General features: G+C 36.3%; 1 protein-coding gene across 1 annotated transcript; it reads right to left on the reverse strand.

The window, feature by feature from the left end:
* Positions 1 to 7,912: 7,912 nt before the first annotated feature.
* LOC149248325 (mannan endo-1,4-beta-mannosidase 1-like) lies at positions 7,913 to 10,728 on the reverse strand. Its single transcript, XM_089456026.1, has 5 exons — positions 10,069 to 10,728; positions 9,733 to 9,927; positions 9,475 to 9,597; positions 9,052 to 9,245; positions 7,913 to 8,755 (listed from the first exon to the last, which is right to left on the reverse strand). Exons 1-5 carry the CDS (start codon positions 10,396 to 10,398, stop codon positions 8,395 to 8,397), a joined length of 1,203 nt encoding a protein of 400 aa, XP_089312152.1. The 5' UTR covers positions 10,399 to 10,728; the 3' UTR covers positions 7,913 to 8,394.
* Positions 10,729 to 14,188: the final 3,460 nt, after the last annotated feature.

Below are 14,188 nucleotides of genomic sequence, written 5' to 3' on the forward strand. Positions count from 1 at the left end.
ATTCATCCCAAATAAATGGAAGTCCTTTCTTGAGTAAACACATAAATCCTTTTGTGATCTCAACATAATTTACGATACGTCTCCTTAAAAAATTGGCTTTTCCTTGGAGATAACAAAGTATTGGGCTCAATTAGGAATTGAAAAATAATAAATATTATTGATCAAATTAAAATCTAACCATTAGGAATACTTTATTATATTTTTTAGAGAGGGAAAAAGATATTCAAAGTGATCAAATATCTTTATTTAGAAAATAGTTGAAGTAATTATTAAATAAAATGATTTATTAATCACTTTGTGAGGATTAAGAAAAGTGTGAATTCGAAATAATTATTAAATAGTGATTTAACAATTATTCCAAAAATAAAATTAAGGAATAATAAATAAACGGTGATTTTTTTAATTATTCCTAGGTGATTTAGTCAAATCAAATTATTTCTAAAGAAAATTAAATAAATGATTATTTATTCAATTATTCTCATGGGGTTTTTAAATTTTAATTAGAAATAATTTAATAAAAATGGTTTACTAAATTATTTCTTATGGTAAAAGTGATTTTACTATGGTACAATTTATCCTACATGGTGTATTTCGATCCACCTGGTTAGAAATGGCTAGGTGATCATTTTTAGGTGATAACACCATACTTAAATTTGTCATATAACCATGCCTATAACCAACATATAACTAGATAGATAACAATGATGGAACAACAATTAAAGCCACATAATAACAAATGCATTTACTTATCAAAGACAAGAGAAACTTAGCACTTATTAACCATATGAAAAATCAACCAAGTGAGGGACTTCCACGTTCCACTTGATCATAGATTGGGTTGAATGAAATATTTCTTTTAGTCAATCACCCAAGTGTCGTATTCCAAGCATGAATGTGGGATCTCATGGGATAAACCAATCCATAAACAACCAAGGGAATCTAGAGGTTAAACCACCCCCACCCTCATCATATCGTGATCTCACCTAAACTGGCTTCGAGATCACAAAACCAAACCGAGCTTGGATGCCTCAAAATTCCTTCACCATCCCTTGAGTATTTTTCATGTCTCCACCCACCTATTGAGGGCTTCCTAGGGAAAACTATATCCATCCCCAAACCTTTGAATTTTACCGATACCACCTCACCCGGATCCAAAACCTTCCGGCAATCCAAATCTGAACTGAGAAAGAATCCAATCACACCATGGCTATCCGAAAATGGAAAGGCAAGGCTAGAAACCACTGTCAAAACCCGACAAAATCCATGCCACCGACAATAATGAAACCCAATACACACATGCACATACCATACATGCCAAAACCAACTAGGAAATCATACTGCAACTTGTTACCTGCAAGTATTCCTACTAAAGTTGCTTGATCCAACCTTTTCCTTGCTTAATCATTACTTTCCTTTGCTTTCCTTGTCCTTCCTTTGCTTTCTTTCTTTCCTTCTCCTCTTGGTGCTCTTCTCCTCTCTAGAACCAATTCTGAGAATGAACTGACAAAAAGCTACAAACTGATGCTTTGATGTCTTTTTATTATTGATGCTTCTAATTTTTTCATTTTTCCTTAATTTCCCTTCAATTTCATGCTCACATGCAACCTGTGACCTTTCACCTTCCTTTTCTCCTATTTTCGTTTATTTTCATAAATAAAATGTTAATAATACCATTTTTCCTTTTCAAAGATTTTGTCGTTTCCTTTTCCAATTTCCCCTTAGCCATAATACACAACAAATGATGTCCACTGGGATATTTTTCCCAACATTCAGCTTGGAATCAGTGTCCCTTCACCTTGGTCTTATTTTTCCTTTATTAACTTTTATTTCATGAACTTTTAACCTGGGGGGGTTGTTACATAGACAAAAATGAATAGAAAACATGATCAAACCATACCTTAATGAAGTTCAAGGGAGGTTATCTCATCTACACAATTAAGTCCAGATTAGCAATATATATATATATGTATATGTATATGTATATGTATATGTATATGTATATGTATATGTATATGTATATGTATATGTATATGTATATATAGCAACATCGTACATGATGACACAAAACTACATGAATAGCCACACGCATGATAACTATAACCTTCCAAATGCATGCATATTAGGCACATATAAAATCGACATGCATGCATAACTATATACATTTACCCTGAGGTCCAGTGTTGCAACCTTGCTCTGATACCACCCTGTAACGCCCCCTCACAAATTTACTTGCTTTTACAAGCCTGGCAGGTAAACATGAGACAAGTGTCACTATTATATGACCCAACCTCCAAGTTACAGTTATGGAAGGGGGGCCCACCAATGGAAACCTTACTAACGTCCCTCAGGGACTACAGACTACTCAAGAGCCTGACAACCACCCCATGTGATCAATCCCTGAGCTGGAACTGTTTTCACAGGGTAAACTCCCCAACCGCACACACAACACAACAATAGTGTGGTTATGAGGTCCCAATAACATGCATAGACATGCCTCCATGTGATTATGATTGAAATTCCTAAGGTCAGTGCCAACGGTCCTAAGATCTAAGCCACCTTTCCAATCTAGCCTCCAGACCACTACCCAAAACTACTTGCAAATTTCTAGAATCATAAATAAGATGCCAACGATTCCAACAATTCAAAACTTGAACAATATCTTAACCAAAACCTATCTAGTACATGATAGACATTTCGTCAAACATGTGGTAAACATGGAAATTACAGGTCATGAATGCATATATGATCATACGGGTCTGAACTTCATCTAAGAATCACCAAGAAGGATCAATGTCCTCACAAGCTAGTTGTAACGACACTTCTTAGCTAATGCATTCATCAACCATTCATTAACTTATAGAATCATGAACAAGAGCTATATCTAGAGTACATCATAGAACCATGCAAATAACCAACACATAACCAGAATAGGAACCATGACAAATTTGACATATAATCAACATAGTATCAGGTACAAATTCTCATTAATCACATAGACAAAATAATTATTATTAACATATACAAAATCAAACCAAGTCAGGGACTTCCGCGTACCACCCGACCACAGATTGAGTTGAACCAAATATTTCTTTCAGCCAATCACCCCCATGCCATATTCTAAGCATGAATGTGGGATCTCATGGTATAAACCAAAACATATTCAAATAGGGAATCTAGAGGTTAAACCACCTCCACCCTTAAGCTACCATGATCTCACCTAAATCAATCCCAAGATCACAAAACCAAACCAAGCTTGGATGCCTCAAAATTCCTTCACCCTACCTTGAGGAATTTTTCTGTCTCCACCCACCTTTCGTGGGCTTACCAGAGAAAATCATCTCCACCCCCAACCCTTGGGATTTTCCTAAGACCACCTCACTCTGTTCCAAAACCTTCCAACAATCCAGAGCTCAACCAAAATGAATCCCATCACACCTTGGTTGTCCAGGAAATGGCAAGGCAAGGATGAAACCACTATCAAACCAGGAAAAACCCATGCCAATGACAAAATGAACCAAATAAACAAATGCATGTACCATGCATTCAAATCCAGGAATGCTTAATCACACATTGTTACTTGGATTTGTCCAAACTTCCTTGTGCACTTCCTTGCTTGTTCCTTGCTGACTTGCTTGCTTGCTCTCTCTCCTTTGCTACACCTACTAAAAAATTGGGCAAAAAGATGTGAATTGTTTCTTTGATGCATTTTCATCATAAATGTCTCCTTTTATTCTTCATTTTCCTTCATTTTCCTCTAAGTTCCCTTTCATGCAAATTTGTGTCTCTTCACCTTCCTTTTCTCCCATTTTCCTTTATTTTCATAATTAAATTTCAAGTATTGCATTTTTTCCTTTTCCAATGCCTTTTCCAATTTCCATAGTCATTAATATACCAAAAGTGGCCCGCAATGTGATGTTTTTCCCACCATTTAGCTTGGCATATGTATCCCATGACCTTGGTCTTATTTTTATTTACATGGAAAATCAACCTAGGGTTGTTACAAACTCCCCCAACATTATGACCACTTTTGAGGGCTTACTGCCCTCTCCTCCATAAGAGAAAGAACTACATTCTATCCCCATCACCTAGTTGGTATGTTGTCGATAGGAGATCCCACCTTTTGCCCCACCTAACTCTCTAGGGATTCCCCGGAAAAATATTCCCCTCCTGCTAGGGAACATGACATACACAATTGTGTGCACATTTGCTACATTTCTTCAACCATAAGTGTGATATCCTTACTCACTCACTTTTTTCCTATTAGTATCAACACCTCGAAACCTAATCTTTTCATACTCATGTGATGCGTTTATCACCAAGATACTTACCAACCAATTCATGTCTCCCATAAGTCCCTCACTTTCACTTGATCCCATGTCTTCCATTCATATGAGGACATTTTGGAGGTGATAATAGTGCTTGACTACTCTTGAGATGTAATGCCACATTGTTTCATTTTTCCTCCCTTGGAAGGAATTTCACCCAACTATGTCATTAGATCTTTGTAGTCATAAATACTTCATCTTTCTTGGCCACATTGATTGATTTAAAAACCAATATCACCCCTAACATATTTGAAAAATGAAATATGGGCAATATCTCCTTAACCCTCATAGTGGACATTCAAGTCAAACCCAATGTCACTAAATACATTCTTGTTGGAGCAGCATGATCCTAAGAGGTTGTCCTTGCATATAAGACTTTCTTTCAAGAATTTGAGGACATATTTTATGATTCATATGTCAAAATTTCTAGGTTCATTCCTATCATCATCAAACATTGTATCATGACATGGTTCAATGTTGCACTTGTTTGATAAAAGAAACAACTTCTTCACCCTTCCAAGGTGATGGCCACCAAAGATGAAATTGGCAAACTCCATGAAGCCAATTTCATCTATCCCATCACATATACCTCCTAGGTATCCAATCATATCCCTGTGAACAATAGTAATTCATGTTTGCACTGGATTCTAGGATTTAAAGGAAACATGTCCCAATAACAACTTTTGGATGCCATTTATTGACCAAGTCATCATGCATGTGAAAAACATGAGATTATATAAAATGGGTTATCATCAATAAAATGGGTTATCATCCTTGTTTGTATAAAGCAATAAAATGGGTTATCATCAATCCTTCAAGGGAAGTACTTTTCTCCAAGTGCTCTCTCTCTCTTTCTTGCTATTGTGTCAATTTACAAGCATCCAATACAAAAAAAATGACGCATTTAAATCATATGATTGCTTCTAACCTCATATATTAGGGGGGAATTGTTATCACCTAAAAATTGTTTATAGAGCTATAAAGGTGACCATTGAGAGTGTTATCAACATAAATAACAAAGTACCATTACATGGCAATTATACAAAACCATTGCAAAGTGAACAACTATGGAGAGTGGGTATTTATTCAATTGCATGATTTTCCTATTAGGATTTTGTGCAGATATTCTTTCAATAGATGTGCAACTTTATAAACATGGCAAACTCAAATTACCTTTGGTGCAATGAATGCATGAAATCTGATCAAATGTACTCCATAGTTGGTGTACCAAGTGCCTCAAACTCCATCACTTGAAGTTTAGTCCTTTGGTTCTATGTGTTGAATAATGTAACTAGTGTCGGTCTTCATAATTGTACTTGAGTCATAATGTAATATATTTGTCAAAATAAATTGACTTATTAAAGCATGGTTTTCATGCTTGGGTCAATGTTCAATAGGTCAAAGCACCCATTGAGTGCTCTAGGATTTTTTTAGTCAAATTTATTATGTAAACCCTTCTTGGGATCATTTATCTTAGTCATGTTGAACCCTCCATCCATCAACAGCTCAAGTCGGCCTCAAAATTGGCTCTATTTTTGTCCTCTACAAGTCGGCCTATCAACCATTCATGTCGGCTCAATTTATATGCATAAACAACTATTTATACCCTAGTAAACTAAGCTCATTTAGTGGAGAACAAGCTCTGCAATATGAAACAGAAGAAGTGCGAAGTGAAGAGTTTACTACTACAGGTCGAAGATCATCATTGCAGGGTCAAAGCTATAGTTTAAGGGTTGAAGGTCTATTACAGGTCAAAGTTATTGCATGACTATGACTCTATTGCAGAAATGAAATTATTGTAGAACAAAGATTGCATTGCAGGAGGAATTTGTGTTTGGTTAGCTTGATGGATGGAGGGGTAAAAGTATGTGTCAAAGGTCTTGGTTGTCTCACTTTGATTTGAATCTACTGAAGGAAGAGTTCTTGACTGGGTTTTCCCCTACCTAAGGGTTTTTCCCTGGCTGTGTGCCTACATCTTATGTCTTCCTTTGTTTATTGATTGGTATTAGTCTTAATAATAAGAACAAGATAAATTGGAAGAAGAACTAATAATGAAATATCACAAAGAGTTCTTGTTTCAGAGCAAGAGCCAAAGACACTTCTTCACTTTGCTTGAGAGCGAGAGTTTGGAGACACAAAGAACCTCTAAGGATAGTGGGATAGCCCATGAGCTCAGATCATTATCCAAGGTGCAAATTACGTGCAAATTACAAGTTGTGTTCATTGGTATATCAATGCTATTGCTTCCCTTTTATCTCTTTGTGTAACTTCCATGATTTCTGTTTACTTTCTTCTCTTTTGTTTATGTTTTGCAATAGTTCTCATTTAAGTGAAATAAAACACTAACACTTGACACTTGATTTTTCTATAATTTGAAACCTTACTATAAAGAGGGATTTTGGCTCACCCTTGTGATGAAAAGCTCCCCACAGAAGACATACGAGAAATGTAGGGAGAGTGTTCGCAGAAGAAAAATGGTCAAGGTCCATTTAAGTAAAGACATGTTTCACGAAGAAACTTATAATAAATTGAAGTATAAGATGACAAGACCTTGCAGAACTTTGAAGAAGGTTACAAATACTTCTTATAAGCTAGAACTCCCTGAAAGTTTAAATATTTCATTTACATTAAAATTTGCAAATTTGTATGAGTACCATACAGGGACAAGCAGTGAAGATGGAGGAGAAATACTGTAAGTGATGAGAAATGATGTAGGTGATTGTTCTTAAATTCATATTAAATGAGACCTTGCATTACCATGAACAATATTGCATTTCTGCAGGTGATCACATGATTCTTTATTGTTTCATAATCGAATGGTGCATGAGATATACAGTGCAAACATCGATTTTCCACTGATTGTTCCTCACTAGTACTTCTAAATCATGAAATCTTAATTTTTCAAGGTCATAATTCCTCTTTCAAAAACTCATGCACAGTTTTTGCAGAGAGCGTTTCGTTCTCATTTTAAGTAACCAGGATACACAGAGTACGTACACACCATAAAGCAGCAAGGCTAATAAATCAAATATATGTTCTCTACTCTTACAATCATTAATATCCATAGAAACAATGTCACTGCTTTTGCCATGGAAGCCATTTCAACGTTACTGTGAGTGGTCATAGCATCGCTGAAAATCTGGTTGGATTGAGTAGTCTGGGCTTCATTATCCCACATTGTGAGTAAATGATGATCAGAATTTGGGAAAAATAAAATATACACCGACCAGCAAAAACATAGTACAAGCGAAGCAATACAGTAGGCAATATAATACATATTAGAAACCATAACTTGGCCACAGGGCAGTTTAAAATATTACAACATCCATCAATAAAATTCATTTTTCATAAAACAACACCCATCAAGGAACAAATTATCAACTCAAACACTCCCATTTCCATATTCAACATTCAAAATAAAATATCATTTTGATCCCATTTCCATCTAAACACATTCAAAATAAAATTCGTTTATCAACTCAAACACTTCCATTTTCATACTCAATATTCAAAATAAAAATTCATTTTGATTCCATTTCTATCTAAACACATTCAAAATACAATTCGTTTGTATAAAACAACACCCATCAAGGAACAAATTTTCAATTCAAATACTCCCATTTTCATCTAAACACATTCATATTTTTGTGCAGGGGATATTATTAACTCAAACACTCCCATTTTCACCTGAACACATTCAAAATTCTGTGCATGGGCTCTCCCTTCAAGTCATTAGGGCAGGCCTTACAAGGTGGTGAATCAAATACACATGGGGCTATATCAGTTTGCTTATTCAGAGGGCATGTTCTGATCCGTATTATCTAGCACCCAGTGAACACAGTGTGTTTATCAAGTGCCCATGTTCTCACTTGTAAGGTTAGTTCGGCTAATACCTCATATAAATAGCTGCCACAGTATACCTAGTACATAACACCCACAAGAAAAACAATACAAATTTGACTATTGTTCTCAATCCTTGATAGATTTCCTGTGCCATGTTGGCCTTTCATGTACATGGACCTGCCTCCTCTTATCATACTCCTACACCCTTGTAAACATATGTGTAAGCTCAGCCATGTGTAAGCTCAGACAATTTATAAGACTGAGCAGAAATTACAGCTGCTGTGGATGGATTCTGAGATAAGACAATCTCATATCCATCTCCATATGAGTTCAGTCCTTCTACCATCAGTTGCCAAAACATGGCTCCTCCACCTGCTCCTCCCCTGATAGCAGAGTCATATATGTGTTTATAAACCACATCAAGTAAATTGTCTCTTTGGCTGATCACGAATCCTGGGTCTTTTGATGATTTCCCAAACTCTGAAAACAAAACTGGTTTCTTCAATAATCTGCTTGCATCTTCCAGATGGGTCTCTATCCAATTCTGCAGAAATGAAAGCTGGGCCTCTTCATCTGATCCAGCAAGCCTTTATAAAGTAGAAATCACAGTTCCATATATTAGTGCAAGCTATACATCATCATGAACTACTAGACACCTTACTACTAAACTGCACTGCCAGCCTCTTAGATTACATCAGTGGTTGAACCAGAGGTGACTCAACAGACAACTCCTGTTGGACCTAAAATTTCATATATACATAATGATAGTAATCCTAGAACACGAATCCGAGTTGGTATACATAGTAATCCTAGAACACGAATCCAAGTTCGTAAACAAAGATTAATCTCAAACTTATATATTTAAAGGGAGTTAGAGACTAACCAGATATCAGGATAAGAATGAACAGTTGCAAAATCAAGTGCTATGATTTGGTTATTGGTGACGAAATCTGTCCCCACCAAAAAGCCTGGATTACCTTCTCTTTTGGACTCTCCATAAAATCCTTCCAAACCAGCCTCTAGAAGATGGTTTCCATCAATGGATTTGACATAACTAGCCATCTCCTCTATCCAACCCTGTTTGCTCATCACAGCCAAAGAATTACCATGTTAATCATTAAGAAAATGATAAATTATCAGAAAAAGAAACTATTAACAGAACCCTAACAAACTAGTAACCTGTAACATATCTTCAAAGATCTAAAAATTCTGTTCCACCATAATAATGGGATCTTAAAGCCCAACATCCTTGAATGGATCCCTAATTATCTCCAAATCTCATATATATAAGATTTTGTTATCTGACCTGGATAGTCCTTCCTGAAGGGTCACTTTCACAGCGGGGCTCGTTCATGAGTTCCCATGCAAAGATTGTAGGGTCATCCTTATATGTCACTCCAGTTATGCCATTCACTCTTGTTAATACAGTCTGCACAAAAATTCATTATTGGATGTAGTGTTGATTAGTTTCTTGTGTGTATATCTCTTTGCAAACAGGTATATATGTGTCTATACATAATGAAATAAATGTGTGCATGATTGGACAGAGAAAGACATCTGTTACCTTAACATTGCCTTTATAGTAGCTTTTAACAGTAGGGCTGGTGAAGAAATCATCCTCAGAGTTGAGATTCTGTCCAGCATTTCGAGCCCATTGCACATACTGGGCCTTTCCTCCAAAATCCACATAGTTGTTCACCAGGCTAAGTATAAGTTTGATGCCATACTTGTTGGCTTCAGAGATCACAAAGTCCAGGGCCTTCATTCCATTACAATACAGAGAAACCAAAACAACACCAAAAATAAGAAAATCAAGCAATGCCAACAGATCGATACAATCAAAAACATAAATGGGTGAAGGGCTTGAAGGCTTGATGTATTCAATGACCCATGTACAGACCTGAAAGACTTGTTCATCATATACACCAGGAGAGGTCTGCAATGCCTTGTACTGGCCATCATTGAAGGCCCATGTCCTGGCAACATTGAGCCCATGAGCTGTAGCTTGTTCAAAAACAGAAGTAACCTTATTTCTCTGTGTTGGATCTGTTGCTAAAGTCATTAACCAGTAAGAGTTGAATCCATTGACAAACAGAGGGTTCCCATTAACAGAAAATTGGGTGCCTTCTGTCCTCACAAACCCACTTCCTCCTGCTGCTGCTTGCTGAAGAAAACTATGAAAGAACAGACAGGCAAGGACCAAAAAACCAATCTGCATACCACCACCCATTTGATAAAAATCCCAACAGACCTTAGAAAACACTACGGATTCCAAGGTTTACAAGTGAAAACTATTCAGAGCGTTCTCTGCATTTGTGTCATAGATGATTGGAATACTGTATGAAACCAATAGGGAGGAATATATATATATATAGAGGTGAGGTTACGAGAAGTTAGTCGCTTGTGAAGTTGGCACTGATAAAGCTGAAGGCATAACCTATTTTATTGAAAAAGGTGGTGGAGAACAGACTTTTGTCTGGGAATAGCAGAACAAATGCACTAATCTCACAGAACGGAACACAACCCAAAGGCTGCATCACACAATTGACACGTACAAAGTTCAATGCATGTTACATTTGATAACAGGCCACAAAAACATATGAGAAGCACTATAAATCATATGCAAACTATGAATAATACTTCATGTTTACTCTGTTCATTCTCCTTCAAACGTAAACATCACAAACATTTAACACAGAAAGTGCTTTGCCCAGGCACCTCATATAAAAATAGCTATGGTGTGGAGTGCAATTAAGGTTAAGATTAATTAAAATTAATTATGTCGCTGGAGTGAGTCTAGTAGATTTAGAGTTAAGATAAATATATGTAAATTTTAATTAGTAGTGAAGTAGATCTAGAATTAAAATAAATATATGAAAATTTATGAAAATTTTAATTTAAAATAGATATAAGATAGTTTATTATAAAAAAATTAATAAAAAATAAAATAAAAAGTTTTAAATTCATTAAAAAAATTATTTTATTATAAAATAAAATGTGGACAATTTAGTTCTAAATTTAAAAAAAAATTGTATGGGGTTATAAAGTAAGAAAGAATGTTCTAAATTCGTTAAAAAAATTATTTTATTTTAAGTCAGGGATATATTTTATTATTTATAATTTTATATTCAAGAATTTTTTATTAAAATAATTAAATTATCGAAATTAAAAAAAATATTTGATTATAAATAATTAATTATTTTATATTTTAATAAATAATAGTTAATGGTTATTTTCTTTTTTTTCTCGTTAAAGCTATACTATTCTATTATATTATGTACAGGAAAACATTACAATCAGAAAGACAGGTTGCCCAAGGCCGACTGTGGCTCTTTGGGTAGCAGTTCACAACTCAATATTAGCCCTCGCAGGGGCAGCGTTACCAAACATAACCTCTTCCAACCCATGACAAAACACAAAATTATAATCAGACCCTGCAAAAGCATCCCACGCAGGGGCTTCGGAACAAAAACATAGATTTTCCCTCGCAGGGGCGACAGAGGACCTGTAACAGCATGATTACGCGTCCTGCTAGCAGGACTATGGCATACATAAACATATATAAGAACTAGAGAGACCCAGACAGAGACACTTGGCCTATACCCGACGCAAATGGAGACTGAAGACTTATACCGAACCTGAGAAAAAGAGGGGGATGACGAAGCTTGCGGCTGGATGCTATTCCTCTGGCTCCTCCTCGGGAATGTTATACCACCCGTATCCTTCAGGGCGGCCTTCCCACTCTTCCACTTCGGCCTTTTTGGAGGTCGACGCCTCCTTCTCCTGAGGTTGGATGGGAATCTGCTCAGGTACTCCCTCAGGCTCTGCCTCAACAGTTTCCGGTTGTTCATCTGAGAGCGCCTCCTTGCTGCCCGAACCACCTTCATCTTCCGGAGGGTCCTCAATGAAGAGGACTGAGATGTGTGCATTGATGCGTGCATTGTTCCTCGAGCTGCCGAGGGTGAAAATGGCAGTTCCAAACGCTGGCAGCGGGGGCGGTCCAGCACTGGGACTGCCCGAATCCATAAATTGACTAACCTGTATGGGAGTGGCCCCTGCCCTTCTGTGGCAATAACAACAGCAGCAGTGGTGATGGGATTCCGCAGCAGGGTGGCGCGAAGAGCCTCCACGAGCGGAGCCTCGTCGACTGAGCAACCTTTGCCTTGGTTTGACCATATTTGCTGTGAAGCTGGTGGCGTGGAGCAGAGCGTCCGATGAAGATTTACCCTGCTTGAGTCGCCCCCCCACGTAATTGAGACCCCTCCCAACTGATCTGGGACGCAGCTTAATAACACATAGACAACCACCAATAGGGAATTCGAACTCGAGATGTTCCTAGGCTTCTTGATGGCTGTCTGTGACAGCGGGCGCTGAAGCCTGAAGAACAAGATTGCCCACTAGAAGATTGCCCTCAAGAGCCTGCACTGCGTGAACCTTACATTGCGAATGGGCCTGCAATAGTCCTTCGCCCATCTTAATCCTTTCAAAATTCTCTCGATAACTGCCCTCCATAACTGCTCTTTGCGACCACCGCACTTCACCTGATGATGCATTGAATGCACAGAACTCGCGTATCTGTTCTTCATTCCTCGGCGGCAGGAGGTGATGAATGCCTTAATTGAACACGAGGCGGCACATGCTTGGCATGTGGCCTTTCCCTGCCAAACGTGCTAACACCCGCATCCAGGGAATAGTTAATGGTTATTTTCATCATTACTTTTTATTTTAATAAGTCATTAATTAGATTTATTTGGGTTATATTTTTATAATCATCATTTTTCAAATTAAAATTAAAAATGACACCATATAAATGTAAAAGTGACTTTTGAAAATATTTAATTTATCAAGTAACAAACAAAAAAGGCAAATATAACGTTATAAAGCATTGTAATTCTATCCATTTTTTACAAACTAATTTTACTAATGATCATAAGAAAAAGTCCAATATTTTTATAGAAAACACCAAAAACCACCTTAAATTAATAGATTTGGGGCTATTACCACCGATTTCCGTATGACAATTATAAATATTAATGTCTTAATTATATTTCAGTTACCTAATTAACACTGGATTTATGTTGGTTAGTTATGATAGTTAATTTTGGAGTTGTCTAATGAGGCAGAGGATTTGCCGGGAAGGCTAAAAGTAGCTGGAATTTCGGTAAAAAAATTCAAAAATTTTTGTAGAGGTAGTGTTTGAATCTTGTTTTTGATGGTGGAAATTTGACAACTATAACTTGGATTTACAAAAATCCTTACTAGATTTTTTCTGAATATGACCAAAATTTTCGTAACTCTCTGGACAACTCCTCCGCCTGATTAAACTACAATGTTAAGGACTTATTAGTGTTCTGTCAAAGTACTCTTTGTGGGAAGGTAGCCGTTCAAACTTCAAGTGAACCTATTAGGAGTAATTGTGGCTTATCTTGTTCGGTATGGTTGGCCAACTATTATAACGAACCAAGAGGGGAGGGTTTTTCTTACATGTGATCGTGGGTGATAGCTGTAATTGTATGGTGCTAGTTACCTCATTTCCTTCCCGATATAAAAAAGAAAAGAAAAGAGAAAGATGATTAATTTTTAATCAACTATTTCAAAGTTGTTGTTTCATAAATTTAAGAAGTTTAAATTTATAAGAGTGGAAACTATTTTAAATTGTTATGTTTTTCGTTAAATTTAAAACGTCTAAATTATTTGGATTTTTTCCTAGGATTATTGTTGGAATTTGGTTATATAATTTTGTTGTAGTCTAACTAGATTGCTTTTTTGCCCTGAAAATTATGGAAATTCCAGTAATATTTTAATAAAATCTTGTAGGGACTTTTATTAATCCAGGTTACTGTCAAACTTCAAGATTTTGGGTGCCCGAGAGAGTTTTGATGATGCTGAATCCATTTCCAATTTTAATTTTGGCTATATAATTTTTGGTCAAATTATATTTTTTATTCTTGAAATTACATTTTTGAATATATATAAATAGATTTAACACCCTCAAGAAACCCAAGAAACTAAAAATCCTA

The sequence above is a fragment of the Pinus tabuliformis genome, chromosome 7, assembly GCF_031772625.1.
Source record: "Pinus tabuliformis cultivar Carrire ecotype Pingquan chromosome 7, CPIR1, whole genome shotgun sequence".
Lineage (NCBI taxonomy): Eukaryota > Viridiplantae > Streptophyta > Pinopsida > Pinales > Pinaceae > Pinus > Pinus tabuliformis.

Bases quoted from the DNA above. Each gene is read 5' to 3' on its own strand.
- LOC149248325 (XM_089456026.1), bottom strand. From the start codon at position 10,398: ATGGGTGGTGGTATGCAGATTGGTTTTTTGGTCCTTGCCTGTCTGTTC. The intron at 9,598-9,732 runs GTAACAGATGTC...ATTTTTGTGCAG, and splicing joins ACTATAAAGGCAATGTTAAG to ACTGTATTAACAAGAGTGAA. The intron at 8,756-9,051 runs GTTAGTCTCTAA...TACTTTATAAAG, and splicing joins CATTCTTATCCTGATATCTG to GCTTGCTGGATCAGATGAAG.